At 37.7% G+C, this 27,134-nt stretch overlaps 1 protein-coding gene across 1 annotated transcript in view; it reads right to left on the bottom strand.

Moving 5' to 3' along the window:
* The window catches only part of LOC128518712 (sialoadhesin-like), a 43,134-nt gene extending 28,999 nt beyond the window's left edge, over positions 1 to 14,135 (bottom strand). Inside the window, exons 1-5 of the mRNA XM_053491955.1 lie at positions 14,078 to 14,135; positions 11,673 to 12,008; positions 11,331 to 11,555; positions 10,532 to 10,882; positions 10,245 to 10,469 (exon numbers count right to left, since the gene is read on the bottom strand). Coding sequence (XP_053347930.1) covers positions 10,245 to 10,469; positions 10,532 to 10,882; positions 11,331 to 11,555; positions 11,673 to 12,008; positions 14,078 to 14,135 — 1,195 coding nt within the window. The remainder of the gene's footprint in view (positions 1 to 10,244; positions 10,470 to 10,531; positions 10,883 to 11,330; positions 11,556 to 11,672; positions 12,009 to 14,077) is intronic.
* Positions 14,136 to 27,134: the final 12,999 nt, after the last annotated feature.

Genomic DNA, 27,134 nt, shown 5'->3' with positions numbered 1-27,134 from the left:
CATCTGTCCCAAGTCTGTGGAACAAAAACAGATGGTGAACTTAATGAAGTAGACTGAGCAGCACAATTAGTGTTGGTGTAATGATAATGATTTGCTCACTGGATGGCAGCAGTGCTCCTGTTAATGTTCACAGCATCGTACTGAACGACAGTTTCATACACAGCATCAGGCAGAGGCTGAAAAGAAGCACAGAATAAATTACATATATGAACATGGCACATGATCAAACAGTCGCTCTTTTCACCCACACTCACCTGTTCACTCTCACTAGTGCTGCTGTGGCTGTTAGCTGAGCTCAACTTCCTCTTCCTTAGAAACACCAAGTACATGTTCACTGAATAGAACAGTTCAGGATAATTGTATAAATGAGTATTTAATTGTAAATCATGTTTTAAACATACACTGAAAAAAGTGAAACTGCTGTGTCATTGATACAAAGTTTGTTTCTACTGTACATTGATCTGATGGAAATTTTTGATTTCCTACATGAAACTGATATTTTTACGTTGCTTAAAAGCAAACATCAAAGCCCCTGTCTTAACTTGAATGTATCCATTCACTCAAAGGACATTTGTGCTTCAAACCAAAAGTTTGCCGTGTCACGTGACCAAATGACATAGTATTATCACGGACTGAATCCCGTTCTGCTGGCGGCCATAGTTTTTCAAAGAAAACAACAGGTAAGAAAGCAAACTCATGTAATTTTAAATGTATCTCTTCCATTAGCAAATTCATGATTTATGTCAGGGACAACTACTTTGTAGATTGAGTTTTGCGTCTGTGTTTGCTAGACTGCATTTTGTGCCCGTGTTTACTAGCTAAAAACACCTATATTACCTACAGTAGCATTAGCGAACTAATGCGGTTATTTTCAAAAACACCGGAGTTTCTACGGTAAGTCGGCTGTGCCGAATAACATGTAATTAATTATATTTAAGTACCGTGAAAAATTAATAGGAAAGTGACCTAAACACAGAACAAGCCAGTTTGAAGTGAGTGCTGTTTGTAGTGTACTTATAGTTATGCTTAAAACCTTCTGGACTTGCTAATGTGTGAGTAATGTGATATCACTAAAACTATATTCCCTCATGTGAAACGGGGCATTAGCACATGCATGTACCGCACATACTGGTAACACTTTATCACACGTTTTTAAGGTTATCAGTATATAACCCACACGGAAAAAACCTATATAAAACATATATGTTCAGAGTCGACATTTCGCTATACCCTAGATAATGTAGCTCCAGTCAAAAGAAAAATTATTAGAGATAAAAAACTTGCTCCCTGGTATAACGATCACACGCGCACTTTAAAACAGACCGCTCGGAAATTAGAACGTAAATGGCGTCAAACTAAATTACTAGTATTTCAAATAGCATGGAAGGAGAGCATCCTGAACTATAGAAAAGCTCTTAGTGTAGCTAGATCAACATATCTCTCCACTCTTATAGAAAATAACAAAAATAATCCTAGATTCTTATTTAATGCTGTAGCCAAATTAACCAGAAATAAGACCACTGCAGAAATCTCCACAACAACATCATGCAATAGTGAGGACTTCATGAACTTTTTTAATAATAAAATTGTAAATATTAGGCATAAAATTGAGGTTTTGAAACCGAACAATGTAATTGATGCAGATGTTAATCTAGCCATATCAGACCAGAACCTAGAATACTTTACTCCCCTTGAAGAGAATGAACTAATTTCACTCATCTCTTCTTCAAATTCATCAACCTGTATATTAGATCCTGTACTGACACATTTTCTTAAACAGATAGTACCAGCAATAATAGAACCCCTGTTGAGAATAATTAATTCTTCACTCAGCATTGGATATGTTCCAAAATCTTTTAAATTAGCAGTTATCAAACCAATAATTAAGAAACCTGACCTCGACCCCTGTCAGCTGTCCAGTTACAGACCGATATCAAACCTCCCCTTTATCTCTAAGATCCTGGAAAAGATAGTAGCGGAGCAGCTATGCTCATATATACATAGAAATGGCATACATGAACTCCATCAGTCAGGATTTAGGCCTCATCACAGTACAGAGACAGCGCTCGTTAAAGTAGTAAATGACATTCTATTGGCCTCTGATCAGGGTTGTGTAACTATGCTTGTATTACTTGACCTCAGTGCAGCTTTTGACACTGTTGATCACGCTATTCTTCTTCACAGATTAGAAAATGTAGTGGGAATTAAGGGTACAGCCCTCTCCTGGCTCAGATCCTATCTGACCCATCGTTATCAGTATGTAGACTTAAATGGTGATTATTCTGCATGTTCTCTAGTGGAGTTTGGCGTTCCGCAGGGTTCAGTTTTAGGTCCACTGCTTTTTTCCCTTTACATGCTTCCTCTGGGCAACATAATCCGTAAGCATGGTATTAGTTTTCATTGTTATGCTGACGATACACAGTTATATGTCTCAGCAAAACCTGATGAGAAAAAACAGCTTACTAAAATTGAGCAATGTGTGCAGGACATAAGAAATTGGATGCTAATTAACTTCCTTCTGCTAAATCCGGATAAGACAGAAGTTCTAGTCATAGGACCGCATACAGCTAGGAGTAAAATTTTAGATCACACCGTAACTTTAGATGGCCTTTCTGTTCCATCAAATGCAACAGTGAAAGACCTTGGTGTGATTATTGATTCCAGTCTTTCATTTGAAGCACATGTAGATAATATTACCAGGATAGCATTCTTTCACCTCAGAAATATTGCCAGAATAAGAAATTTATTGTCGCTAAACGACGCAGAAAAACTAGTTCATGCTTTTATCACCTCTAGGTTGGACTATTGTAATGCCTTACTGTCTGGTTGTTCAGCTAGATCCATAAATAAGCTTCAGCTTGTCCAGAATGCAGCAGCGAGAGTCCTCACCAGAACCAGAAGATATGAGCACATCACCCCTATCTTATCTTCACTCCATTGGCTCCCTGTGAAATTTCGCATTGATTTTAAAATACTACTCTTGACATATAAAGCATTAAATGGTCTCGCGCCGCAGTACCTGAGCGAACTGCTAGTGTCTTACGATCCGCCACGCCTACTTTGATCAAAGGATGCAGGCTGCTTGTCAGTACCGCTTATTATGAAAAATACAGCTGGGGGCAGAGCTTTTTCTTACAAAGCCCCAAAGTTATGGAATAGTCTTCCAAATAGTGTTCGGGACTCAGACACAGTCTCAGTGTTTAAGTCCAGGCTAAAAACCTATTTATTTAGCCAAGCATTTTTATAAATAGATTTGCCATAGGTAAAGGAGCAGATCTGGGGGACTCATGGGCGTAGAGTATTATGGTGAACTGGTATGTTTGGATGCTGTCTTCCTCACTCTCATTGATCACTCAGGTTTGCTGACGGTGAGGTGATTGTTTGCTTTACATGTCAGGAAGCCCTCATGTTTGTGTTTCCTTCTGGCTCTCCCTTTTAGTTATGCTGTCATAGTTAGTCCTGCCGGAGTCTCTGCTTGCACTCTACAGTTAATATACATTCACATTATACATTGTGTGACTGTGACCATACCTAACTGCCATCTCTCCTCTTCTTCTCTTTCCCCCCCTCTTTCTTTTTCCTCTCTCCTCCTGTCCCCCCCTTTCACTCTTTCTCTCTCTCTCTGTCGAGCTACACATGTCGTTCCTGAGCTGCCAGTGATCCAGACTGCCTCTGCCCTCCGGACCTGTCTGACCCATCCTGGTGCCCCGCTTCTGGCTAAAGATCTCGTCACATGGATGCCCTGTGTGTCTCTCTGGGATGCGTCTGGTGTCTGGGAATGATTCTCTCTACCTAGAAAATGGTTCTGGCCTTGACTGGTGTTGGCAACTGTTTCTCTGGGAACTTGACAGTTCGATAGTTCATGACTGGAACTTCTTACAAGTCTACCTGGGTCTTCAATAACTACCTGGACTCCATATTAACATCAATTAACATCAGCTATTATAGCTGAACTGCCTCCCACCCTACACACTGTATAAATGCAGATCATTTACTGCTTTCTGTTTCACCCAAATGAGGATGGGTTCCCTGTTGAGTCTGGTTCCTCTCAAGGTTTCTTCCTATTACCATCTCAGGGAGTTTTTCCTTGCCACTGTCGCCCTCGGCTTGCTCACCAGGGACAAACTGACCATTTTGATTCATACAAATTCACATTTCATACAAACTTAAATAATTCTTTTGACTATGTAAAGCTGCTTTGCGGCATTGAAAATTGCTAAAAGCGCTATACAAATAAAATTGAATTGAATTGAATTGAATATAGGTTTTTAATATATGTGACATATATAAAATTGGCCGTTTTCCTATATTATATGTACATATACGTGCATATATGTACCTATATATACACATGCATACATGTACCTATGTGCATATATATGCACCTATATTTTTACCTAGATATTAGTAAAATTATTAAAATCCATAGCTGTTAGACAACATAAAAAAAAGCCCAAAATGTAGAAATTTTATTTTTTTATTTTTTTAAGAACAATCAAATAGTAAGAGAACAAAAATATAGTACAAGAACAAAAATAAGACAAAAAAACTCAACAGGAAGAAAACATATATATATTTTCAGGACCTTCTCAACTTCGTGAGCTTTGAATTGATAGATGTGCCTGTCTGCCCTTGGGTGGCTGCCGGCCACTTCTTCAATGTAGCATCTAGAAAAGACAAAAATAATAAGACAGTATAATAATAATAAATGATTATTTATTAAAACGTTTATAAACATCTGTAAACTCCATAAGGCATTAGCTTAGCCACCGGGAAATATCATGTTTGTGCTACATACAGAAAGGCAGCATGTTAGCATGATTTACCTAAACTATGTAAATGGCATTGAAAGCCAATGTGTCACACAAGCTGACAAGAGCTAGCTGAAGTGAGAAAAATATTTACTAATATTAGTTTAATATTATCAGAATAAGAGTTATATAAGACTTAATAACTTACCCAGTGTGTCCCCCTGGATTCTCTCTTCAAAATGCTCCCGTTCGTCGTCAGGGCCACACAGTCTTCTTCTGAGGTAAATGTAAACTCCTCCCACTTTCCAGAACATTCTGAAGAGTTTCCTTGTCCGGGGGCGTGGCCTAGTATGTAAATTAGCCGGACTGATTTCCGTGTGATTGGCGTGTGGGCGTGTCCTGCCTCGGGTCATTAGCAGATAATGCGACAGAAATTCTAAAATGTGTTTTTTATTTAGTTAGTTCTTAGTTATTGCCTTGATAATAGAAAATATGAGCGCATCATGTATGACAGTTGCCAAAGTGAGATATGAGCTAAAATGACCAGATCCTGCCATGAGCTATATAGGAGACATATCTTGTATGTACATATAGGGCTTATATGTGGATATAAAGAAGCAATACAGGAGACCTATATGGCCTGTATATGCACATATATGCACCTCAATTTTGCCTATATGCAGCATATATATTATCATATATATGCATATATACTGCATATAGGCTTCATATATGCGCATATATCCCCATATAGGTGAGGATAAATGCGCATATATACTGCATATAGGCCTTCATATATGCGCATATATCCTCATATAGGTTCTTTCCATGTGGGAATCCCCAACACTGGCAGCAATTTTTGATACGTTGATTTAACGTTACCAACAGTCCACAAGTCGACCGATTAAATTAACCATGTTAAATTAAATGTGAAATAAAACTCAAAACAGTTAATTATTTATATATACAATTATATAAACCTTCCAATTTGCTTGGTAGTATTAGGTTGGATTAATGGGCGAAGCACTGTCCCACTGTCCACTAGTGTTTACACAGACCAACAAGCTGAGGTTAGACATTACTGTGTCATGAAGTTTAAAAGTAAACATGAAATCTTTATTAACTTTTGTGTTTACAGGTCTGTTAGCTTTTCTAATAGAGCATTACTTTACCCCTACTGCAGAAATTAAGTCCTAAAATGCACAAATAAAAACATTATGTGGATAAATTTTGAAATAGAAATGATACAATAGAATTGCAGTGAATTTAGTAAATGTCAGTGTAATCTAAATATCCTAAAATAAACTCCTTAAAAACGACGAAGCACTGAAAATTAATAGTTAAATTATCTGGTAATATCAGAGAATAATTTTAATTATCCTGCAAAACTGAATTATGTTCATTGGTTTATTGTATTATCAGCAGTGAGCACTTACAAAGCAACAGAATGCAGTTATTTTAAAGGTGTGTGGGGGGGGGGGGGTGATTCTTTCTATACACACTGTAATTAAGATTTGCTAAGAATTTTTTTTGTTCATTTTTTTTTTAGATCAGTAATGAGTTTCTGGGAATTATAACTGCTCCACTTCAAGCAAGATTGCTGGTTTACTTTAACAAGCAACACTACAAACTCATTAAGATCATCAGAAACAAGGGAAGAATGGTCAGAGAGAAGACCAGAGATGTAATCTTCATCTTCAAGTTCTTGATCTGGTATGTACTTGCTCAGAAAAGCAAGCTTGGTGTCAAATTATATATATATATATATATATATATATATATATATATATATATATATATATATATATTGTGAATGGAAGCCACAGGAGCTGAGCAAGGCATCCAAATCAAGTTGGCTGTGACGCACTAAATTACTAGCAGAATAAAACATTTTAGTTTAACTTGTTCACAGGTTAGTGTATGCTGTCTAAATACAGGTTTCAATGTCTGCCATGTTCATTTTATCACGCTTCACAAGCCTAACATAACCAACAATACTATGTTTGTTTTTATATGCCTGGAGCCTGGAGGTGAATGTATGAAAAGAGTATCTCCTGAAATGTCTTATGGTGTATTTGAGTGGAAGATGTGGACCAACTGATTAAGCACTGGTAAGCATTTGTCCATAAGGCATTTCAATCTTAGAACTCAAAAATATTACTGAATTGATAAATTAGCCTTGCTCTAAGGTCCAGGTGGCAGTTTTGGTGGTGCTCAGGTTTAAACCTGTGAGCTTCCAATCAGTATACCAACATCCAAAAACTACACAACTACCTCTGCCCCTTCATATTGACAAATATGAGGTCATTGGCATTATCAGCTGCAGCACAAACTTTACACAGGGTCATTGTTTTTTTTGTTTTTTTTTTAAATCATAGTATGTAGTTACATACATGTTTCTAAACCTTGTGGAAAGACTGCACAAAATAGCTGAAGCTGTTACAGCTGCAAAAGATCAACATTATATTAAATCCTATGGATTAAGAAGTGGATGTTACTCAGGTTTATACTGTATGCATGTGATGGCAGGCGAGCCAAGACTTTTTGGCAATATAATGGAATATATAATGTGTGTGTGTGTGTGTGTGTGTGTGTGTATGCCAGTTTTTTTTTGGCCTTTTCATTGACATAATTACATTTAACTTGATGCACGATATTCCTATGTGTTTTTTTTTTTTTCTTTTGCACTCATAGGGAGCATTAAGTGATTTTTACATGCATACATCAGGAACTTGGAGAGGAACTTGTCTAACAAATGTCCTTTCTTTTATTAGGTTGTTCAGAAAGATGACGCTCAGGCAGAAATAACCCTGTCATAACCCCTGTTCCTCAGGGAGGAAGAAGACTGTCTTCAGCCACCACATGCAATCGGGATTGTGACTTCTTGAGTTTCTATCAGTCGCACATGAATGTTCCATGTTATTTGGCGTTATCTATGCGCTAAACTTGTGCTATCTTGGTAAACTCAAACACACTTTTGTGGCCCTGTAGAAAATCTTAAGGGACTGTATAGCTTATTGACAGTAAAATATAAAATTTTGGTCACTTTATTTGTCAAACAATTGTCAGATTTTTACATGGTTGGCAAATAGGTTTATACCATTCTTAAGATTAAGTTATTAAAAATGCATTGTTTTATTTATTTTATTTTTGTTTTCTGTCTTTTAATTGGAAAAAGGTAATGTATCGTTTCAAGGATGGTAATAAATCTTTTTGGAGGAGAACCTGGGTGTTCATTATCTTTATTTTTAAACATATTTTTTTTAAAGGTTGCTTACTTCATTTATAAATGTAACTTCTCTACATAAATAAACTTTTTTGGTTTAGAGATAATTATTTTTTTTATTTCAGAAAAAGACTATATTTTGTATAATTCATAAAATTAAGTTTGTACGTAATCATACTTTTAACTTGAGAATAATGAAAAAGATTACTACTATAATTTACTCCTATTACTTCATACTACATGAATGTAAGTTGTTTCTTTCAAGGTAAACACTAAACTTACAGTTCAACAGTAATCACTTTTTCTAAAGTGATATAATCGAGTTGTTAAAAAGTAGAAAAATACGTTTTACTGGCCTAGGGCATTGTAATAACTTTTGTTTCTGATTTGGATGGATGAATTTCTTTTGCTTTGGGAAAACTTAAAAATCTATTTATATTTAATCAAAATCAAACCTTAAATAATATTCTAACATTTGATTTGAGAGAAAGAAAAAAAAATTGCTTGTAACAACTAAAAAATTTTTTGGGAAGTTAATTGAAAGTATCATTTTTTTCATTGTACTTAAAATTTTCAATGTTTCTAAAGTGAAAATCAAGTTGTTACAAAGTCAAAAAATTAGTTTTACTAGCCTAAGGCATTGTAACAACTTTTGTTTTTGATTTGGATGAATGAATTTATTTTTGCTTTGGGGAAACTTAAAAAATATATTAATATCAAATAAAAATTTAACCTTAAATAAACTTATGACATTTGATTTGAGAGAAAGTAAAAAAAATTGCTTGTAACAAATTTAAGCAATTTTTTTAAAGTTGATCCAAAGTGTCATTTTTTTCAGTGTATACAGTGTGTTCACATTTACATACCACATCCACAGAGCTCCTGGGATGAGTGTTAATGCCAGGAAGACACCCAGTCCCACCATGATGAGCTTTAACACTGTGTTCTCCTCTGAGCCTTCATTAACACAGAACCATCATCAGAACCAGTTAATCTCAATTTGTAATCAAAGCCATTTTTATTAGGATTACATACTGTTGGAATTTTACCCCTAATATTGATCACTGAGACACCATTGTTTAGGCAGTTATTTATTGTGCTTAATTGCATTGAATCTTTCACTCACTCATCATACCACTAATCCTGTAGCATGGAACTTAACTGATGTTTCTTCATTTCACAACAAGTGGTCTGGGATTTTGATGATTCAGGTTCTTAAAAATCTACAGTTACAAAACAACTCTAACACTGAACTCTGGTATTACTTACCTAACAAATTCAGGAGTGTTGGTGTGGAGTTGTGCTGTCCCAGCTGGTTGTGAGCAGTGCAGTAGTACAGTCCGCTGTGCTGGTAGCTGATGTTGCTAATGCTGTAATTCTGGCCTGTTGTCAGCAGTGTGTCTGCAGCTGCTCTCTGCTTAAACCAGGTGTAATTGAGAACAGGAGGGTTTGCATCACTGCTACAGCTCAGAGTCACTGAATCCCCCTCCACTGTGTCTCCAGAGGAAAGAACCACTGCTCTGGTGTTTTTAGGTGAATCTGATTGGAAATAAAACACCAGGATCAGTATTTGATATACAGTACTGTGTAAAAGTCTTGGGCACCATATTATCTGTACAGTGGGTTTTGCATAAAACAGATAGGAGCAATTGTGAAGGTTACCAGAAGACGTAAGTCACGCTCAGTAAAATCAAACAGCTGTTTCACTTGCAGTACTGTACAACTGTCTTAATGCCATAAAAATGCATCAAGAATGCATTTGCAAGAATGCAAATGTTTTAAGAACATTTGTGCATTAAAGAAACTAAAAATAATAAAATCAATATGGTCTGGTGTGAAAACTCTTGAAATTTGGACAATAATCAGTAGTATTAGATACAGATTTGTGTAAGTATAACATCTGGAATTTTTAATGTGTGCTGGAAAATATGCCACAGTTCTTCTGGTGACTTTGTAGTTTCCTTTACAGACATGCAAATAATATTCAATAATTTTGTATATAATAATACAGGCATGATAGTCCTTTGTCACTGAAAGATAAATAACATTTGTACTAAACATAGTCTAATATTTATGATTTATATATTTCCACTTTTCGAACTCATGTCCATATTTTTTTTATTCTTTAATGCTGCTTTGTGACATTGACCACTGTTAAAAGCCATACAGGATATACATAAAACTGAATTTATTAAACATCACACCTTAATCTTTGGTGCAATTAAATACTTTTGCACAGTCCAGTCGATAATGACTTTAAAATCCACACTCACACACTGGAGGAGAGAGGACACTGTCATGGCCTTCAACAGCACAGCTGTAACTGACCGCACCACTGACTGCAGCTACAGAGCAGGAGGCAGATTTACAGTCAGACACACGCTGTCCGTTCTTGTACCAGATGTAAGTGGGGTTGTTAGACAGAGTGCAGGTGGTGATACAGCTCAGTGTAATGTACTGATCTCTCCAGTCTGATACTGTAACTTTCAAATCTGTAAAATAATAAATTAGCCTAATAATTACTTTATTTTACATCATATTTGTATGACATTACCTGTAACAAACAGAGAGACTCCAGGATCTCCAGTGTATTTAGGATCTTTAGGATCATCAGTGTATAATCTGAATCTGTATGTCTGAGCGTCTCTCTCTGTCAGGTTAGTGATTCTCAGACTACAGTTATTCTGGGAGCTCTGTGTGTACTGCACTCGGCCCTGATACTCCTCATCCTCTCTCACATCCACAGGCTCACCATCAGCCTGCACTTTAATGAACCAGACTGATTTTAACACTGTGAGTCCTGCAGGGTGTTTATAAGAGCAGGAGAGATCAATCGATGTGTATTTCAGAGCACACACATGTTCAGAAGTGTAAGTCACACCCCAACACTCTGTACCCAGTACACCTGAAACACACAGAGGTACACACAGGAAGGGAGAAGTGAAATGCTGACTCTTTTCTCACATAAAACCGACAGTCCTTTTAAATATCTCTGCATGTCCCTGTGTCTAACATTTGATTTTACTGTTAAACTGCTACTACAAATGTGTCTTTAGCATTTAGCAGCTCAGATGTGTTTATTCCTCTGTGAAAATGAATTCAAATGTAATATGAGGTGAAATTATAAAGTGAAGTGACGTGTTTTGTCGAAAGTTAATCAGCACTTCAATAAATAATAATATTTACTAAATAATTAATAAAAAACAATAAATTATATCTTACACTAAACTTTATTGATTTATTTTTATTATTACAGAAACAATAATATCAGTAAAACATGATGTTTTAATGAGAGCAATATGAGTTACTGGTTTCAGTTTGATGCTGAGGGACAGATTTACTCTGACACTTACACACTGCAGGAGAGCGGTGTTCACTCTCATACACCTGACAGGAGAAGCTGCCTTCATCATGTGGACTGGTCGAGTCAAGGACAACAGTGGCATCAGTGGTATGTCTAATGTAATGGCCGTTCCTGTACCAGTAAAAACGGGCTGTACTGACACTGCAGGTGGCGCTACAGGTCACTTTCACTTCTCTCTGTCCTACAGTGTTAGGATCCACCTTCACCTGCAAGTCTACACACAAGATTTGTTTATACTATATACACAAAATACATCGTAGATATTATACAATAAAGTGTGTGTGTGTGTGTGTGTGTGTGTGTTGTGTGTGTGTGTGTGTGTGTGTATTACCTGTAACAGTCAGATGAACTCCAGATGAGGCTGATATCCAGTCACTTCTCCGTGTTTTAAATCTAAAGTTATAAACTCCAGAGTCACTCACTCTCACATTCCTCACTGTCAGCTCACAGTCAGACGTCACTGTGCTTACAGACACTCGTCCTGAGTATTGTGGATCTGTGCTCAGGTCTTGTGGTTCTCCTTCAGAGCTCTGGACTCGATACCACTCTCTCTGTGTGACACTGGAGTGATCAGGTGTTGGAAATGTACAGGGGATTTTTACTGTAAATCCAGTAACAGCACAGAGACTCTGAGAGGAGAGAGTTACACTGTGCTGAGCCTGAACCCCTGGAACACACACACACACACACACACACACACACACACACACACACACGAAAAAAAGTACAATTAAACACATGAAACAATGACTCATGCACTGAGCAGCAAGAGTGTGACCACAGTTTCACTGTTTTAGTAAATATAGCAATTCATGAACTTTTGGTTTATAAAATTAACAGTACAAAAGGTTCAGAACATTAATATATTATTTTTACACTTATACTGTACACTGTAAAAAAAAATTGTAATTTTAACAGGAAAATACCATATAAATGCTACAGAATCAAACCGTATTTTACAAAACTTGGGATAACCGTAGAATTCACAGTAAAAAATGTTTTACAGAGTAAGACCTTAAATTTAACAGTTAAAAAATATGAAAATATGGTTTATTGCAGTAAGATTTATGATGTACTGTATTTATAAAAAGGAAACCCTCAGAGAAGGTATTTGTTACTAATATCATGAAGCATCAGTTTATATTTTACTAAACCTTTTTTGATAGAGTTTAAAAATCAGAAAAATATCTGCTTTGTAAAAAATAAACCGTAAATTTTATGGTAAAAAACCTGCAGCTGTGGTTTCCAAAAATTTACCATAAAAAATACGGTAGCAACATTATTGGTTGTACAGGATTGGACTCATTATAATGTATATTTTATGGCTTTTAATAGTTCTTTTTACGGTTTATAAATAAACCGTAAATTTGATGGTAAAAACTGGGAGCTGTGGTTGCCAGAAATTTACCAGACCTTCACGTGCAGACCTTTCCTTCCCTTTTCCCCCTTCCTCCCTCCTTTAACCCTTTCCTTTCCTAATTAAAATTACCCCTTTTCTGTAAGACCTCGCCATATGTCTGTGTTTGTTGTTGCTCCCCTTGTGCCAAACCCATTACAAAATACATGAACATATTTAACACCCAGGTGCAGTGTGCACTTAAAAACCACAATGCAGGACAGAGGACATAAACAATTTTAACATGTGTGTGATAAAATAATTTTTTGTGTAAAGTTCTAATAAAAGCCCATCTATAAAATTAGATGTTTAGATTGTCTGTCCAAAATGCTTAAAAATGTCCACCCTGACACTTGTATATTTGATGTTGAGAATTTAAATATTGTTTTGCTGTCTTTATTAAAAAATACATGGGACCATGCTGATGTCCAGGTCTTGAATAAATTTTGATGGGTTTTAATCATTTGATTTAGGTTTTTATTCATCAATCAGTATAAAAGTACTCTTAATAGTTTCTTAATAGTAAAATCCGAATGCTTAGCAATGCAACTTCTATCTCTTTTAGCTCCCAGCTAGTGTGATAAAATGATGCTTTCACAGAATTGCTGAATGAATTCACTGTGGTTGTTCATAATAAAAAAATAATCCAACAACGACAGCAATAGTGTAGCAAGAATGGTAGTGTAGTGGTTAGCACTGTTGCCTTCCACCTCCAGGATCCGGGATCGATTCCAGGCCAGGTTTGATTCCTGTCTCTGTGTGCATGGAGTTAGTACTGTATGTTCTCCCAGTTCTTGGTGGGTTTCCTCCATTAATCCCCCCCCCCCCCCCCAATATACTGGATAAAGTTGTATAGACAATGAGCGAGTGAGTTCTGAGCTGTAAAAAACATGGTTATGATCCATATTTGTTACAATGTAAACCCTGGAATTTGATGGGAATAAAGTGTTTTTATAACAACATAAACATGTTAATTAGACAGTTATAAACCGTAAAAAAATTTAAAATCTGTAAAATATACAGTATAATGATTGCAATCCCGTACAACCAAAAACATTGCTACCGTATTTTTTACGGTAATCTTCTGGCAACCACAGCTGCCATTTTTTTTTACCGTAAAAATTTACAGTTTATTTTTTACAGTGTAATATAATAATTTGATATACGTATCTTTCAGTAGAAACAGCTTGTCTTAAACCTCACAACATACTACAAATGTTCTTGTCTGCACTCAAATCTAATTTATAAAAAAAAAATAAAAAAAACACTTCTAAACACACTTACATAATGATAGGTTTCCTGAACTGTTACTAGAAAGAGCTGAAATATAAAAAGTTTACCTGTCAGTAACATGAGGATTGCTGCTACTGTAATATTTCTCCACATTCTGTAAAACATGGTGACATCAGCCTTCAGACAGCTGACACTTAAAGACCACCACGTGTAGAGTTTAGACCAAAAATATTCTTATAAATACAAAATAAACCGATCTTACACTTCTAATGAACTTTAACTGCATTAATCAGCCTGTTCCTCCTTCACTTGTAGACTTGTAAGCAGTTTTGAGCTTCTACTTGAAACTAGCGGTTAAGACACTGAAGATAAGTAGTGCACTTTCCACAGCACTGTGGTTTCCATAACACCCAGTTTTAGCTTCCCATTAGTACTCGCTTTACTTGTAAATGTATTGAGGTATTTTCAAACTTAGCTAAGGTGCTGAAACTGTTGAATTTGAAACCTTACCACGCATCAAGAGATGTTTAATATGTTTTGTGTGCAATGTATTTATAATGTATTTTTGAAAATAAATGTATACTGTTAAAATCCAAGATGTGTGTGAATCTTCTTGATTTGTAACAAAGACAAAATACTGGTTAAAGAATGCAAAATGTTTCGTAAAAAAATTATTTAAGTAAAATATCATTTAAGTAAGTGTTGTAACAGAAAAGTAGCTGTTTAATATGAGAAAAATGTAAACAATAAAATGTAGCTTATTTACTTGTACTTGCATAGCAAGACGGTGTGTGTTCCTGAAATGAAGACAATGGCACTATTAAATTGAGCAGTTTGTCCATCATCTGCATCCTATTTAATATTTTGATGTTTCTTTTTCTGCATCTGTAGTCAGCACTCCTCCATCTAAATTTAAGATTTCATTCAGGCATTACCAATGTCTAGCTTTTGCAGGTCAGGTTTAGCTTCTTTCTTTAGGCTGTTAGCTGGTCTTGTGCTACTGTCAGAGGTTTCAGCTTGTTTCTCCTCCAAAGTTTGAAAGAAAGTATAAAAAATACGAAAGGTTATTCTGTAAAATGTGATGTATTTTGATGTGTGCATTAGGTCTAGTTAGAAGCAGTATAAGCTTAGCTTTGTGTGCCAGTATTTACTTATAAGGTCAAGGAGGTTAGTAGCATAAGGCTGTTAGAACATGAGTCACAGGACCAGGATATAAGAGAGTTCTGTTGTACTCCTGATTTTTTCCTTAGTACTTGGGCAGTGTTAGCATACGCTGTTAATTTAAGTTCACAAACCTTTGTGTTCTTTTATTTTCCATTGAACCCTTTGCTTAGTATTTACTGTTGTATTCACCATAAATCTACCTCGTTTTATTTGCTTTAAGTTGGCGTTGTTTGCAATATAAAATAATAAAAGGACTGCCTCCCATTGCGAGGCCAGTACCCCCAGCACGGTGCCGAAGGTGTGAGTTTGTTTTGTGTTTGAGAGCAGACGATTCCGGGGACTACATTTCCAAGGACCTTTTCTAAGGTGAGTCTTGCACTTATCTTTACAGAATTTGACACCAGTAATGTTTCGTCCTTTGCATATAGACATGTCCTATTTGTGTGGTTTAGGTTATGTTTATTAAATGCAGCAAAACACCTTACATATCAACAAATCATTGTGCCTTTTTTAAAATAAAGAAAATAAACGGTGCATTTTCAGCCGTCTCAGTGTCCACGAAAATCTTTTCGAAACGCGTCACTAAAATAAACTGAAACTCAGCGAATATGCACACACATTGATGTATATATATATAAACAGCTTAAAGTACCTACTTAAAGTCACCAGCTTGACCAGCAATTATACCAGCATATGTTGTGTTCTGGTGTTGGTATGCAGCATCAGTAAGGTGACCAGCATACCAACACCAGCACCAAAACACAATATATGCTGGTATAATTGCTGGTCACCAGTTATGCTGGTTACCCTGCACCAGTTACCCTGTTTTTTTTTCAGCAGGGTACTGTAAATAAATCCACACTGCCTGTGTTTAAATAATTTTCTTTGCCATAGCATACAGGATGCTTGTAGAAACTGTTGCAGGTTTGATAAATGAATATTATGATATCCACATGTAAATAAATGAGTATTACGATATCCACATGTAAACGTGACGTTTAATGACCACACCCCAGCAGTTAACATGACCGACAACTCTAGCAAAAGAGACCAGGAAGGAAGGGTTGAGGCCCTTTATAAAGAGACTAACACATCTAAAGTGCAACGTACCAGGATACATTAATTACAATAAGTTCAGAGAGATCATTCACTGTAATGATCTACATCCCCTTCCTTTAGCTGAAACCTCCTAAAACAGAAAGAAGAACATTTGGCAATAAACAGATTTGCTGCATGACATTAACTTATTCAACAACCAAGAATGTTAATGACATTTCATAAATCAATATAACTGCAAAAGTGACTAAACCATTACATAAACAAATATTAAGACACATTATCAAATAATAGAGTTCATTGTTCATATCTTGGGTTAGGCTTGCAAATGCGACCTGAACATATTCTGTAAGGTGTACTTCTGACCTTTGTAGGCGAATGTATTGTGTGCTTTGGCAAGTCAGTAGGTGCAGATTCAGACTGTGGTATGTTTATGTGGGATGAATGTGGTGCAGTTCGATGTATGTGCAGTGGTATTTTGAATGTCAATGTCCTCATGTGTGGGCCCTGACGGAGGGGGCTCTGCAACAAAAAGGATGTTTCATTGGTTCCTCCTGTATGTTCTCCCATTGCATTGGATTTTGTAAGATCGAGGCTCCTTGTTCACCTTCTTTACTATGCCAAGACTGTTATATTCTTTTAGAGTTTGCAATCTGGCAACTTGGCTATCTGCCAACGGTTGTAATGGACAACTTGAGGCATCATAATATCGCTTTTGGGTCATTCTCTTATGTTGTCTGTCGTGACAACAAACGTTGTGCAGGTGAACCTAAAGTTGGATCATGAGGAATGTTTCTCAGATTTAGGAGATTTAGGAATATGTCTGTCCCATCTCTGTTAGATTTGACACTGCAGTTCGCTCTTTCTGCCAGGCCGTTTGTCTGCAGGAACTTAGGACTACTGGTGACGTAGATAAAGTTCCACTGTTTGGCAAAGTCTCTAAACTGTTGACTTGTACTGTACACTGCCTAGCGTTATTAGAAATTAGTGTGTGTGGTGTGCCATGCACAGAGAAATGTTTTTTTTTATTTTGTGATTACAGCTTACAATGTTATGAAGATGTCTACAAGCACCACATAGTTTTGCCCGCGCCATTCAAGTTTGGAATTGGATATAGTTTTAGCGGTTCTTTCTGTTGATGTGGCTTTGTGCTGTTACAAACTGAGCATGTGAGGAGTTCTGTGTTGGTATCAGCTGTTATGGTTGGCCAGAAGATTATACTTCTTGCTCTGTGCTTGGTAGCATCCAGACCAGGGTGACCTCTGTGAGCTATTTTGATATATTCTTTCTGTAGTAAATGAGGAATGACAGTTTTGTTGCCTTTTATAACAATTCCATCTTTCACAGCCAGTTCATCTCTATAGGGAAGTTATGGACGCACAGCAGGACACAGGCTGTATTCTTTGCTTGGCCAACCTCATTGAATCACAGTGCTGAGAGCCTGTAGCACCTCATTCTCAGCCATTTGCTTTCTGAATTTCTCCAGTCAAGCAGTGGAGAAGTAACTAATGGGCATGACCTTAAATGTGTAATTTTTAGCATCTGGAGGAACTTCTGTGTTTGGAGTATGCGATAGGGTATCCACTATATATATATATATATATATATATATATATATATATATATATATGTGTGTGTGTGTGTGTGTGTGTTTACCCTTCTTGTACACCAGAAGGATGTCGTAGCACTGTAATCTGAGCATCATTCTCTGCAAAAATGCAGGGGCTGTGTGAATGGGCTTCTTTAGAATTGTCACAAGAGGCCTGTTGTCAGTTTCAACAACTGTAGATTTCCCATACACATAATCCCTGAATTTGGTGCAGACAAATACAACTGTCAGCAGCTCCTTTTCTATCTTTGCATATCACGTCTCTGTGTCTGTTAGTGTGCGAGATGCATATGCAACCGGTCTGCCATCCTGCATACATGCAGTACCGAGTCCAAAACATGAGGCATCACAGGTTAAATCATAGTATCACAAGACAAGTGGGGTTTTCAAACACGCTTTAAGGGTATCAAATCCATGTTGGTGCTGCCAGTACCAGCACCATGCAGTTTCTCTGTGTGTCAGCTTCCTTAGAGGGGCAGCAACATCACTGAAGTTTGGGATGAACTTCCTCAGGTAATTTACCATTCCAAGGAAACGCTGCAATGTGGGAACATCCTTAGGAGTTGGCATCTCAGAGACTGCTTTTGTTTTTGAAGGATCGGCCTTTAAGCCTTCACTTGTGAAAATATGACCTACATATCTGTATTGCGCAGAAATTAGTTTAAGCTTGACCTCCCGTGCTCGATTAAGTACTCGTTTTAAATTGATGACATGTTCTGCAGAATCACGGCCTCCGATGAGCATGTCATCGACAATGATTGCACAGGGGTATCCTGAAAACAGATGCTCCATTGAGCGCTGAAATACTTTGCTTGCTAAGTTTATGCCAAACGGCATACGCAGAAACCTATAGCACCCAAATGTAGTGCTGAACATAGTCATCATAGAAGATTTGTGGTCAAGACGTTTCTGCCAAAAAGTGTTCTTTGCATCCAGCACAGAAAATACAGTTACCTCCAACATCTGGGATGCTACTTCCTCTACACTGCACATTGGGTGATGAGGTCTCTTTAAGGCAGTGTTGAAATCTTTAGGATTTATGCACAGTCTGATTTCTTGTTCATCCTTTATGTGTGCTACAATTACAGATGAAACCCAGTCTGTTGGCTCGGAGACTGGCTTTATGACACCCAAACTCTGCATGCGGTCCAGCTTTGTTTTAACACAGTCCTGCATTGTCAGTGAAATGCGATGTACAGAGCAAACTACAGGCTGCACGCCAAGTGTCATGGAGTAAATGATTGGGAATTCCCCAAGTTCATCAGTGAACAAATCTTTGTATTCTTGGAGAATTCCCATGTTTAAACATGAACAAAATCCTAGCAGTGGTTGAACATCTTTATGCACCCAGAAAAATGGGAATGATTGCCTTTTTCTTTCAAGGCTACAGAGCAGTGTAACTGAACCTTTTATCTCAATTTTACCTCCACCAAAAGCCACTGGGTTAGGCACACTTTCCTGCTTCACTGGTTGTTCAGTTTTTGCAATTTTCTTGAAGGTTGTTTTTGACATCATGTTACACTTTGCTCCAATGTCGACTTTCACCCCGAAGTGAAAGTCTGTTTGGAGTTCTGTTTACGTGCAAAGTGACAAATCCTTTTTCATGCTTGGCCATGGTAGGGTTAACAGTATCAACGCACATATCAAATCCAATGCCATCGAAATAGAAAGTGTCATCATAAACAGAGATGGAAAGCTTGTCCATTTCAAGTTCATGTACTGTTTTTTTTTGTAGTTTTTTTTTTTTGGAGCATACTGAAACGTGTTCTGCAACATTTTTTTTTTATTATTAATTTCCTTGCAACTGTGGCACTTCTGTCCAAACGCTGGCATTTTTCTTTCTTTGCCACATGACTGTTTCCACAATTTTTGCAGTTAACAATGGTGAGTGAATCATTCTGTTCAATTCTAGGCTTTTGCCTTGTGTACTGGCATCTCCTGCTGGAAACTAGATGTACTGCATCTACATAGTGGGCGTTTGTGGTATCACCAAAGTTTGATTGTTTTCTTTTGTCATTTCATGAATGCGACATATTGAGATGGCTTTTGTAAAAATTAAGTTGCTATCTGTTAACAGTGCTTTCTTTATCTTGTTTCTGGAGTGAAACTTGTGTCTCTCCATTGCTTTGTTTTGCTGTGGAATGCAAACTTTATGAAACTTCCTTTTAAAGCATTCGGGATCCTCTCGTTTCAGGGGGAGTTAAAACAGCACTATTTTTACCCGGCATGCACACCTCTGCTGCATAGACAAATGAACACTCTTGTTCTATGGCCTCTGCTCCTGTAAGATTGAGGAGGACATATGCCTTTGTCTTGGCAGGCTTGTTGTGGTGGGCCGCTGCAATGAAAATGTTATACTCCTGCTCGAAGATTTGCCAGTTGTCGGCAACATTCCCATTGAAAGAGAGCGGGTCGGGTCTTTGAAAACAATCCGCCACCGCCACTCAATAAACACACTTAGATGAGAAGAAAAAGCAGCAGTCTGTTCACTACAAAAACTATTTACTCGTAGGCGAAAAGTTTGTGCCGTATTTTGACACATGTTGCTGTTGCATGTTCGATAAATGAGTATTGCAGTAGTGATGGGTTGTTCATGGACGATTCATTTTTTTTTACGAATCTTTAACATGACTCATGCGGAGAGTGATTCGTTAATTTTCTATTGGGCACGCATGCGCAAAGCATTGCAAAACCTCTGTATGTTATTTACAGGAAGCTGAAATTAGTCGATACCTTTAAGTGTTTTTAAATCTGAGTCGTTCGCTCTTTTGTCATGTGACTCCCATAGATGCTATGCGGTGCAATACGCAGGAAACAATATTGAATGATTCTGCTAGTAAGTCTTCGAGTCCCGTGTCGTTTGTTCTTTTGACACATGACTCCCATAGACGCTATGAGTGCAGTATACAGGAAACAATATTGAACGATTCTGCTAGTAATTCTTCGAGTCCCGAGTCGTTTGTTTTTTTGACACGTGACTCTCATAGACGCTACGAGTGCAGTACACAGGAAACAGTATTGAACGATTCTCAGCAATGAGTTTTCAAGTCCCGAGTCGTTCGTTCCTTTATCAGGTGACTTCCTTAGACGCTATGCGGTGCAATTCAAAAGAACGAACGAGTCAGATTGGAAGATATGTAAGGTGAGCTACTTATTCTGTTTATTATAATATGTCCTATAGCCACAATTTGTGTATGTAGACGTATTTGGGGTATTTTTATTGAAAACATTAATTTATTTCTGCTAAAAAAAAAAAACGAAATGAACGAAATGACTCAAAAAAAGATTAGTTCATTTTGATGAACGAGATGCAAAGAACCAAGTCACTAAAATAATTCGAACTTCCCATCACTATATTACAATATCCACACGTGAACGTGATGTGTATTGACAACACTCTAGCAGTTAACATGACCGACAACTCTAGCATAGGAGGTAAGGGAGGGGCGAGCCCCTTCTTGAAGAGCCCAACACGTCTAAAGTGCAACACACCAGGATACATTAATTACAAATAAGCTCAGATAGATCATTCACTATAATGATCTACAGAAACTGAGTTGATTTATTTGTGATTATTAAATTTAAAATCTGAATCGCTGGTCCGAACCGTTAGTCCAAACGTGCAATAAATCCAAAATGATACACGAGGTAAGGCAGAAAACAAACAAGGTAAACAAACGATAGACAACTGGGGGGTATTCCAGAAACCTTGGTTAACTTACCATTTGGTTAATCTTAACCTCTGGGTTGATTAACCCCAAACCCACATACCGCGAGCATGTCGGTGTCACGAACGGGGTGTAGTGGCAGGTGTTGAATGCCGTGGGTGGAAAGAGCAGGCATGGAGGCAGGGTTGTGTAATCAAAAAAAAGAGTCTTTTAATGATGGTTAAACACAAAGTATAAATAAAGACACAAACAAACTCAAACAATACTTAAGTCTGTGCTAACAGGGGCACTCTGGCAAGACACAGACTGGAGGACAAACACACAGGCAGGGCGAGACACATACAGTGGGAGCCACGTCAAACAGCCGCTTGGAGCATGATAGGTCCATGACAGGACCGTGACAGGACCATGATCGATCCGTGCACGGAATGTGATCCCCCGCGATGACGTAGTTAACGATGCCCCGCCCCATAAACGCCCCCATGCGCTTTCTAAAAAGATGGTTGCAATGCTGTATAATTCCGCCAGATGGAGCATTGACTGCTTCAGTTAACTGCAGTGTCCAAGCAGCCGGTTACTATATTTGATATATATATAACATAACTTACATCAACATAGTTTCATAAATAGATGATGTGGTAAAAAAGAGGAATAAAAAACGATTCATAAAACAGATTTAAATCCCTCAATACACAATCCATGATGCTTATGCTATTTTTAATTAATGATTAAATTAATTAATAAAACTACTTATTGCAATATTTTTCACGACATCCTTAATAATACTTAAAGACACGGTAACATCTGTAATTTATCTATACCGGTCGTTGTAGGTACGGAATACAATGCGGGCTATGTACAGTATTTTACATTACGGTGTAATGTAATTTACACTGGTAGATAATATTTTGCTGCAAAGTAACGCTTAAAATTTAACTTCTGCTTGGGTTTGTTTTCGTTATATTTTTGATGTTTTCGCTAATGTTTTTTTTCGCTGATAGTCAAAAATTGGCAAAACAAATTGATTAATAACGCATAATATATGAAATAAATATCTGTCCATACGGATCAGTATGTCTTTAGTCATTTAACCAGCATAACGTTTCCCCATTAAAGATCTGATGGGACATTAATCACTTATCACTACGGTGAATAGATGCGGCAGCAGAGACAGATTAAATCCCCATAAACATTCACACCTGAACACAATACTAACAGAACTAAACAGTTCCAGAGGGTCAGCGCCTGTTATCAGGACAGGAATCACCTACAGGATACTACTAAAATTTTTACTGCTTATATATTTTTGCCATAGTTTTATTTGGTTTTACGCGATTTCATGTTTTATTTGTTTGTGTGTACGTGTGTGTGTGTGTGTGTGTGTGTGAGAGAGAGAGAGAGAGAGAGAGAGCGTGCGCGCGGGAGAGGGCTTATATTGTGATTTATTCAAGGTTACTAAAGACTGGCTTACTACTACTAATAAAATATTTCAATGTAACCCATGGGTCTTAATCACAAAATCAGCCAACGCTGTAAACGGACAAGACAAATTATATAGGCTACTCTGAAACGTTAATTTGATCATTAATATATATATATATATATATATATATATATATATATATATATATATATATATTACGGGGCTTCTCAGTCTTTCGTTAATTTTACTACTGACTGGAAACCAATGTGGCTTATTAAAGATGCACTGTTTTATTGGACATGGCTGTTTTGTAATGTTATGCAGAATAAACTCTGTCTACGGTTCGAATATACTGTGAACGTCTCAAAGTCACGTCTCTAGATCCGTCTGCAGTAATGTTATCGTGGTGTAAATTATTAACGTATCGATGCATTTCACTTGCAGACAAAATAGTCTAGTAACGAAAGTAACGAATTCGTCACTACTCTTCTCTTACGCAGCACGGCTAAAAAGATAATGAAAATGACACCAATCCTGCCATGATGCTACCCTGTCCATACACAACACTGGCTGGGGAGATGAACTCAGACTTTACAAAACTTACTATTATTTCATGAGATGAAATTAAGCTAGGATGAAGAGAACAGAAGTGAACTCCCCTCTGTGTAATATCTAAGTAGAGTGTAACTGGATCAGCCACAAAATGCCCCCCGTCTAACTCTGATTAGGAAAAGCTCACAGACACCAAACCTGCAGCACTTTGGTGTAATTTTTATCTTTTTAGCCGTGCTGCATGAGAGAAGAGTAGTGACAAATTCGTTACTTTTAATAACTTGATGTTTGATTGAATATTATATAATTTCCAAGTTTGATAGTGTCGATTTTAGAGTGCATTATACGATGCGAAAAGGAAGTAAATAAACACGTAGCAATGCAAAGAGGACAGAGCTGCGAAATATTTAAGCAATATAAATTTAACAAAGTGTGATCATAATGGTTGTTGTTGCTGCTGTTTATGTAATTGGTTCCACCGTGTTACTGAACGCAACTGTGTTCACAAAACCGAGCGTAGGGAAAGAAAAACACTCGCTAACGCGTTTGAATGAAAAGGGGCGGCAGCTTTTCTTTGAAGATAGCGATTGCGTAATGGGCGGCAATCCGTGGAAGGGGGGTATAACACACCTCTGAACGTCCTTTGTCTTGTAAATGATTATATTCGTTCACCTTCCAATCCCCCACAGCGCACACACTGTTGCTATGTCTGTTGGGGCACTTGGTTATACACAGCACCTTAATGTATGAAACACTTACTTCCTGGTTTGTTTTATTTTAAATATTGCTTATTACCTTTTCCCGCAAAATAAACATTAAACATAAACATGTTATCATTGTGTAAATTATTAACATATTGGTGTCTTTTAATTAGGGACAAAAACAGACCCTGCGCTTGTGTTTAGGACTGATGCTGAACAGCTGTGTTCATAGGTTTAATCAACGATTTACAAGACAACAGTTAAAGCGTTTGTGGATGAGAGGTGTGTGCGCGCGCGCGCGCTCCTGCATTTCTCCGTTGGTTTAACACAAACATTTTGCGCACAGACAAGTAAGTCTGAAGTACCCCTCCCCCCGCCAAAAACACACACACAGAGCAATTAGCACCATGTCATAGTCAGTATTCTCCACTGAGGTTTCTTACCTTCCAAGTTTGTCTTTGCTCTTTTAATGGATTCTTAAAACCCCCAAAAAAATTATACTGAGAAAAAAATGATTATGGGTCACAATCACAAACTAGCACAGATACATATGATCAAGTGTTTAACTTTTGTTTTCATTCGTTTCTATAACCAGTAATAATAATTATTATTATCATTATTATTAGCCCAACTCTTTGACTATTTAAAACAACGTCGGGTCCCATTTTTTGCACATTGAAGTTGTTGGTTTAAGTAAATGTATTTTTAAATACACAAACAATCCAACAATTAAAACACGCACACATGACTTTAAAAATAAAATTTATTCTTTCAAAACTAGTCAAAAGTAAAAGTAAAAACAAATAATTTGTATAAAACAGGTGAAAACATGTTTAATTTTTGCTTAAAGGTCATTAAAATACCCGGATAACACCAGCTGCTTATCAGTCTCTATCTGGTTCTTTTATATTAAAATATCATTTTTTTAAAATATTAAAGATGGAACTGTTTAATTCTTTTTCCCCCCTAAAGTATTAGACGTTTTGCAATTCTATCTTCAGAATATACAGTAGACCTGACCAAACATCATTCTAAAGCTGTTGCACTGTGACGTCATCCCTCCTACAGCTCCCTTTAACAGCTTGTTCAGGCTCCTCCAGTAGCTCCAAAAGGCCAACCGTCATCCGTCTGACCCCCTAATCCTCCACAGCGGAGCCCTGATTAAAGACAACAGGAGAATTTAGTGAAGACAAAGAAATAAACTTTACAGTATATCTAGTTGTAATAGATATAAAAGATTAGTAAACCTACACCACAGAGTGTGTAAAATACTGTTTTGGGGAATTCTGAAATGTAAATAAACTGGGATAACTTTAACCATTGAACTTTGTTAGTGTTAACCCCGGTCTGTCTGTAAAATTAAAATGCGCTTTTCATACAAATAAGTTAGGCGATATAACACTCGTATATATTAGTTAATCTCTGAAGCCAAACTATAACTACCCGAGTACTGAAGCCCCCCTCACCTCCTCCCACACACACCTCCCCCCCCCTCACCTCCTCCCACACACACACACCTCCCCCCCACACTCCTTAACTGATAAACACTTCAGAGTTTTATCCAGTTCGGTAACTAAGCGCTCGCGCTACCGCGCAAAGTCACAGCCAAACTGAGAAAAATATAATCCCAGTTATGAGCTTTTAGCTCACAAGCTCCTGTACATCTATCCTCAGCTTGTGTCCTTCATGAACTGCATCACATAATATTCACAGATATAACCTGCAGATTAACTCTTACCCAAAGAATAAATAAATGCTGAATTAATCCAGACAACACGCGGCCAGACTCTAAAGGCATTTTTATAGAGCACAAACACTCTTCATCCGGTAGTGCAGCTTTTGTATTAGGGACATTAATAGTATTTTCAAAGCTTTAGTGTCTTTTTTAGTTAAAGAGGAGTGACATTGTGAGTTTGTGACACTGACAGTAAGCTGTAATGTTAACTCCAGACTTGGTAAACAGATCATTAAGTTATCTAAAGTCACATCTGACCGCTGCTGGTGCTGCCAGTGATTTTCAAAACGGCCGATAAAAAACTAAACTGGGAAATAAACTGTAAACTAATCCCAAACAAATTTTATAAATTAAAACACCACTTACCGCGAATAGTCCATTAAGCCGCCATCTTCATCTCTAGTGCAGTTTGGTAGCGTCAGTTCGGCGGGGGTGGGAGCGGGTTGTTAAAAATCACGTGATTGCAACTTAGCGCAGCTAAATTGCTGGCTTGTGTTAACGGGTCCTTGAGAACGAAGCGCCATCTAGTGGTGGAACCAGGTAAATGCATAAATAGGGCTTGAATGGGCGTGTTTACTGTGAAATCTTGACACGCCTTTCTCGAAGAAAAAGGAGGGGGGACTACGGCGTGCATAAGGCAGCCGTACGCCATTCGTACGCAATTCACACTTCTACTATTTGGCGTGGCGAGACACATAACACGCCCTGTGGCGAGACACATAACACGCCCTGTGGCGAGACACATAACACGCCCTGTGGCGAGACACATAACACGCCCTGTGGCGAGACACATAACACGCCCTGTGGCGAGACACATAACACGCCCTGTGGCGAGACACATAACACGCCCTGTGGCGAGACACATAACACGCCCTGTGGCGAGACACATAACACGCCCTGTGGCGAGACACATAACACGCCCTGTGGCGAGACACATAACACGCCCTGTGGCGAGACACATAACACGCCCTGTGGCGAGACACATAACACGCCCTGTGGCGAGACACATAACACGCCCTGTGGCGAGACACATAACACGCCCTGTGGCGAGACACATAACACGCCCTGTGGCGAGACACATAACACGCCCTGTGGCGAGACACATAACACGCCCTGTGGCGAGACACATAACACGCCCTGTGGCGAGACACATAACACGCCCTGTGGCGAGACACATAACACGCCCTGTGGCGAGACACATAACACGCCCTGTGGCGAGACACATAACACGCCCTGTGGCGAGACACATAACACGC

The sequence above is a fragment of the Clarias gariepinus genome, chromosome 3, assembly GCF_024256425.1.
Source record: "Clarias gariepinus isolate MV-2021 ecotype Netherlands chromosome 3, CGAR_prim_01v2, whole genome shotgun sequence".
NCBI classification, from domain to species: domain Eukaryota; kingdom Metazoa; phylum Chordata; class Actinopteri; order Siluriformes; family Clariidae; genus Clarias; species Clarias gariepinus.
This window is presented reverse-complemented; position numbering and strand designations above follow the sequence as displayed.